Genomic DNA, 6,357 nt, shown 5'->3' with positions numbered 1-6,357 from the left:
ACAGATGTAATTTATTTATTTATGTGTTTATTTAATAAAGTCTGTTCATTGGTTGATACAGTGCGGTGTCTGTTAATTCTCAAAGTGTATATCAGCTTATTTTAATATTATGTATTATATATTTGTTATAAATATGTTTGTGACTGTTGATAGAAAGTTATTTAAACTACCCATCTCTTACAGTTATGGGTCTATTACCATTAATATTACCAAAGATATTTATTTCAGCTGCACTCATGTGGCGGTCAGCTTCAGTAAAGCACAGACTAAGAGCATCATCAAACAGAGGCTGAAGGAAAGGTGGCAGAAGCAATGGGAGGAAGACAGGAAAACCACCATCCTGATGGTTTTACCAAATTCAAAGGACAATGGGAGAAATGAGAATAATAAGATCAAGACTCAGATTTAGACACAGGATCAGAGAGTACTTGGCACAAAATAGGAAAACATGACACAACATGATTATAGTGGGCAAGAGGAAACAGTTCATCATGTCATTGTACACTGTCTGCAATATGAAGATATGATGAAGAAAGAATGCAGCTAATTGTAAACCTTGGCAAGATTAAAGTACGTTTTGATTTCATAAAGCCAGTGTAGATAGATAGATAGATAGATAGATAGATAGATGGATGGATACTTTATTAATCCCGTGGGAAATTTAGAATACTGTAATGGAATACTACTTGATTATCTTAGGAAAAAACTAATATAATTGAGCATATGTGTTTGTTTGTTTTTTACTCAAGACAATAGATTATATAAGACATCCTGATCCACCCTCCAACCGCCAATACAACACAAAAGAAGAAGAAGAAGAAAGAGGCCGGTCTGCGATCACATGATCCCACGTGACTTGTGCTGCAGTCACGCGAGACTCTAACGTCACTTTTAGCGCGGAGTTTGTTGTTGGCGGAAAAGCTTCAGTGTTGAACTCTCCTTGTTGAAGTTGTTTTACGGAGTCAGATCCACTTGTCGAGTGTTTCAGGCTGGAACATTTCTTTGGACGACATTGCACTTCTATAACATGCTCCTCTGAGAAACTACGAGCCACTAAAGCGGTGAGTTCCTGTTGGTTTTCACACGGACTCTACTCAGCTAGCTTGACAGATGGTAGCTAGCAACATGCTAGCTCAGTTGTATTGACAACAGAAACAGCGCCTAGCTGGTTTAGCACCAGCTGTATTTACATTTTCATCTGCCTGACAACTTAACCAGATAGTTTGCTAATAAATAACCACTAGTTTTTTAAGTGGCTGCAGTTCTTCAGAATTAGCTTTACCTCTTAAAGCTAGTGTGACAGGGGGAGTCTGATCCAGTTGTTCTTTAATGAGAGGCTCCATGAAAACTTTCCAGATTAATGAATACATAAAAACTGTTCTGATACATGTGTGTTGACTCGGTGGAAATGTATTTAATCTCTCTAAGAAATTCTTTATGTGTTGCTCTTTCACATAACTTTGAAGAAATGTGGAAGTATGCGTTATGTTATATTATTAGTACACGATGGGCTCCTTGGAAGTATTTCTTGTCCAATAGAAGGTCCTTTGCTGAAGAGAAAATGATAATCTCTAATCTAACAGTATGATAACAATGACAAACATTTCCAGCCCATTAAAGCTTCTGTCCATGTCTTTCAGATGGAGCTGTCTCCTGTGTGCACTGAAGGCATCAGCACCGACGGATGTACCATCAAGTCTGACAGAGCTCAGAGGAAAAGCAAAGTCCCAAGTGAGTTTGACGCTTTATAAAATAACTGTGATACGAACAAAAAAAAGATTATATGCATTTGATCATAGATACTCCCCTATATTAACAGTTTGACTAATATCAGGTTCATAAGCAATATTGTAGGTCCAAGATGATCATATGTACTCCCAGAATTTTTAAAGCTGTCACTTTGTTCAGATGTTACTGTCAGAATATAAAAATATAACCCCTTTCTTAAAATAAGACCTATTGCAAAGGTATCCATGTGAAGTTTGCCTTTGTACACCAACACACACTGTTCATGACTTATCTGAAACTTGTGCATATATGAATGTAAACATTTTGTGTGTGTTTTTTTTCCAGGAGATGTGGAGGTGGACATTGAGTTCCTCTATAAAGCTGTTCCTCAGCTGGCCAAGGTTTTCCGCATCGTAGACAAAATTGGAGAAGGTACATGCTCTAGATAACTGCATCTATGCTTTAGGAATGTATATACTGGCAGCTGAATAAAAAGTTGTGTTAGAGACTTGTTAAGCTCAGTGGATTGGTTTCTCATGACCTGTATATATCTGTGCCCCAGGTACCTTCAGCTCTGTGTACCTGGGTGAGGCTCAGATGCGTGACGGAAGGAAAGAGAGGTTTGCTCTAAAGCACCTCATTCCAACCAGCCATCCTACACGCATTGCTGCTGAGCTTCAGTGTCTCACGGTTGCTGGGTGAGTGAATACATTTTTTTTTTTCCCATAAATATGCTTGATACCAAATTTAGTGAAATTTAAATAAGAATATGTAGATCATTTGTGCTCCCCTGAACAAGGACTGGTAATTAGAATGAATAACAAAACATATCTCCACTACAACGTTCCTTTAATCCATAGCAATTTGGTGTGTGGTTTGATTTCCTCATTTATATAGTGTTGCATGATTCAGCAGAACCCAATCATGTCAATGTATGTAACTACTGGTTCGGTCAGATGCAGCAGAAAGAACACTGATTTGAATATAGGGATTTGCAATCATCCATGTTTTTGTTGGGAATTTTTGAAGTGACAGGTAAAGATTGACGTTATCACTTGTAGAGAAGTCTCAGAAATAGCCTCTGTAATCTCACTGTTCCTTTTTCTGTTTTCAGAGGCAAAGATAATGTGATGGGGGCGTCTTACTGCTTCAGGAAGGAGGACCATGTAGTGATTGTCATGCCGTACATGGAGCATCAAGCTATTGTGGTATATATATTTGTTCGAGCATATGGCGACTACTTTTCAGTGACATATTGATTCTTGCATGGGAACAATCTGTAATATATCTACTGAACTTTAATCCGGTATTGTTCTTGTTAGTTCTTGTCATGATGATTGAAACTTTTGATCCATCCCAATGTATTTATCAGGACATCATCAGCTCAGTCACCTTCGAAGAGGTTCGTCTGTACATCTATCACCTGTTGAAATCCCTGAAACACATCCACCAGTTTGGAATCATTCACCGAGACATCAAACCCAATAACTTCCTCTACAACAGGAACAGCAAAATGTGAGTAGTTGCACTTCTCTATGTAATTAAAGGAAGTGCTGATGATTCTACAAGCGACTGTGTCTATTTTAGCTACTTATTTGTAATTTCGTCCATTAATGTGGACATTGTTGAGTTCCCTGGTTAGATAGGATTTGGAATAGAATGTATGGGGTTTCCAGGGTCAGCTGTCTTGCATCACTGACACAGCACATGAAGCATTCATTTGAAATGTGTATTTGTGTGTGTAGGTATGCTCTGGTGGACTTTGGCCTGGCTCAGGGAACAGCGGACACACAGATTGAACTGTTGAAGGTGGTGAGGCAGAGGCCAACACAAAAAGGTGGAGGGTCCACGGGGAAACAGGAAACCACACAGCGGAGCAAAGCACAACTCCGACTCCATCCCAAAAGCACAGCAATCACCACAGCCTCAACCTCACTACCTGTGCCCCCAAGGCAATCCACGGCCCTGCCACCTTCCTCCTCCTCTTCTTCAACTACCACTACCACACCTTCTTCAGCCTCTCGGAGAGCACTAGTTAAAAAAGCACGTTCTGTCACCACTACCGTCACCACCTCCACATCTCGCACAAAGCACACAAAGGTGCACATTTACTGGTCTCTTCTCTGAATCGTTTCTTTGTTCTCTACTGGGATAATTGTACCGTATGTTTGTATAATCAAAATGAACTGGGTATTGGGCTGAGGAATTTCCTGGATGGAAGTATCTACATTTGTTTGTGATCCGTTTCTGCACTGATGTGTTGGTTTTTGCTAAACTCTGGCATCCGTGTTTGTTTGTCTCCAGGATTTGACAAGACTGAGCAAAATGCAACGGCCGGTTTTTGGGGAGAAGAACCTCAACAGTTGCCTTCCAGCCTCCTCCACCACCAAACAGGCTGCCATTATGACAGAGGTAAGCAAGGTGCAAGTCAAATGTTTTAGATCTTTTCAGTAACGGCTGATGGAAGTGGAGAGATCACAGCAATCACGACAGTACTCATTCAACATTTATCTGACATGCATTTAAAAATTAAAAGTTGTTTAGTAATTTAGCCCAAACAAGTGTCTATTACTTAACACATGTCAGTTTAAAGATCAACATTTATTTAGAGGTGCTGCTTATCTAATTTTATTCATGTATTCTTCCTCTATAAAATCTCACTTTCCACTTTTGTTTTTGTTTAGCTGGTAAAACCCATCAAAACAGAGGACCCTGCCAGCAGGAGGTGCTCCTCAGCCATCCGTGGGCCCGTGGCGGTCAGGAGCCAGACCCAGAAGCCTCAGAGGACTGTACAGCAGGGCCTCACCTGTAACTGCTACCTGACCGACCGCGTCTGCAACATCTGCCTGTCCAGGTAACTACAAACATATCAAACCGCTCTGTGTTCAAATTCAAGTTTCATTGTCAGCTGAAAAGGAGCCATCAGGAATCTATCAAATTAAATTCTCAAAACCTCAAAACTGTATAAATCTTTGTTCTGACTATAAATGTCTCTTTAATGTCCCTGTTGTGACTGAAGGAAGCAGCAGGTGGCAGCCAGGGCTGGAACTCCAGGCTTCAGGGCACCAGAAGTCCTCACAAAGTGTCCAAACCAAGGGACAGGTCGGTGTCACAAACCATTATTGATATATTTAAACTCAACATTAGTGCCCCCATCCTATTCTGGCTGGAAATTGAAAAAGTATTCATGTTTTTAGTATTCAAAGATTTTTTCCCCCCTCATAGGGGAGGATGTTGACTCTCACTAATATTTATAGTCACACCCCATCCTGTCTTTTTCTTATCCATTATTAATTGTAGCCATAGACGTGTGGTCAGCTGGTGTGATTCTGCTCTCGCTGCTCAGTGGTCGTTACCCGTTCTTCAAAGCCAGCGATGACCTGATTGCGCTCACTCAGATAATGACCATACGAGGCTCCAGGGAGACCATACAGGCTGCCAAGTCGTTTGGTGAGTATTAGAAACAGAGGCCTCTGCTTCTTTATTGTGATTAATCCAGTAGCATCATATCTCCATAGTTAAGTCAACAAGTCAGCTGAACTGTGTTGATTGTGAACTGTTCTTGGTTTAAACAGGTAAGGCGGTGGTGTGCAGTAAGGAGCTACCAAAGCAGGATCTCAGAACCCTGTGTGAGACGCTGAGAGGACAAAGACCATCACCTGGTGATGAAGTCACACCCCTCCATGGAGCAAGTAAAGACGCTGCTCACCATCCAAAGACCCCAGATGATACACCTAAACATCGTCCCACTGAGGGAACATTGAAGCAACACGAAAGTGGAGTAGGTCAAACTCTCCCTAACCATCCTGAGCACTCAGGCAGCAAAGACGCCTCCACCCTCCTTGATAAACAGTCGTCAGAGGTGGAGAGCAATGAGCGAGGCTGGGACAGAGTCCCTGACGAAGCCTACAACTTGCTGGACCGGCTGATGGATCTGAACCCCGCCACCAGGATCACAGCTGCACAGGCACTGCAGCACCCGCTGTTCAAAGACTTGTGACAGAACCTGAAACAGGACTTCAGCATAGGAGTCAGATGTAGAAGAGAGTGAAACTGACTGGAACAAAGTTCAAATCCTTGTGTGGAGACATTATCTTAACTAAATGAGACCTGGTTAATCTGTTTCTGTGTGCGTCTCCACACAGATTAAATATTAATCCTGGTTTGACGTTGGGGTTCACATGTTTGTATTTAAGAGTTAGCATGAGTTATATTCATGGCAGCTACTGTGAAGACAAGAGAATTGAAAAGATTCAGTATTGACTGGAGGAAATACATGAACTGTTGTGTGAATGGGCGAACAATTTTAAATTTAGGGAACGGATATCTAATATTCTTTGTCTCTCGTCTTGTAAAGGGAATCGTCAGTATGTTGTTAACTCTTGCTACTGCCTAAGAGCTGAGTGGTCCTTAGGTATGAATGTGTCTTAATGGGAAGGTGTTCAGTCTCCATCAGTATTTTATACATGTGAGTAAAAAGATGTGTTTATTTATACCTCTGAACACGGTAGTCTGACTCATTGTCCTTTTGTAATAAAGACAAACAAAGTGATTGTCATTTGAGATTGAAATTTGTCTATTACAAATTTCAAAAGACAGTAAACCAATGAAATAGAAAACACAGATACA

General features: G+C 41.0%; 1 protein-coding gene across 1 annotated transcript; it reads left to right on the top strand.

The window, feature by feature from the left end:
* The first annotated feature begins 856 nt into the window (after positions 1-856).
* Positions 857-6,286, top strand: cdc7 (cell division cycle 7 homolog (S. cerevisiae)). The gene is made up of 12 exons (XM_053437395.1): positions 857-1,061; positions 1,641-1,731; positions 2,074-2,160; positions 2,291-2,426; positions 2,843-2,936; positions 3,101-3,243; positions 3,474-3,828; positions 4,033-4,140; positions 4,413-4,582; positions 4,748-4,830; positions 5,029-5,178; positions 5,304-6,286. The coding sequence occupies exons 2-12, from the start codon at positions 1,641-1,643 to the stop codon at positions 5,726-5,728; spliced, it is 1,842 nt and encodes a 613-aa protein (XP_053293370.1). The 5' UTR covers positions 857-1,061; the 3' UTR covers positions 5,729-6,286.
* The last annotated feature ends 71 nt before the right edge of the window (positions 6,287-6,357 follow it).

The sequence above is a fragment of the Pleuronectes platessa genome, chromosome 13 (assembly GCF_947347685.1).
Source record: "Pleuronectes platessa chromosome 13, fPlePla1.1, whole genome shotgun sequence".
NCBI classification, from domain to species: domain Eukaryota; kingdom Metazoa; phylum Chordata; class Actinopteri; order Pleuronectiformes; family Pleuronectidae; genus Pleuronectes; species Pleuronectes platessa.
Note: the sequence above shows the minus strand (reverse complement) of the source record. Positions and strands in the feature narration are given on the sequence as shown.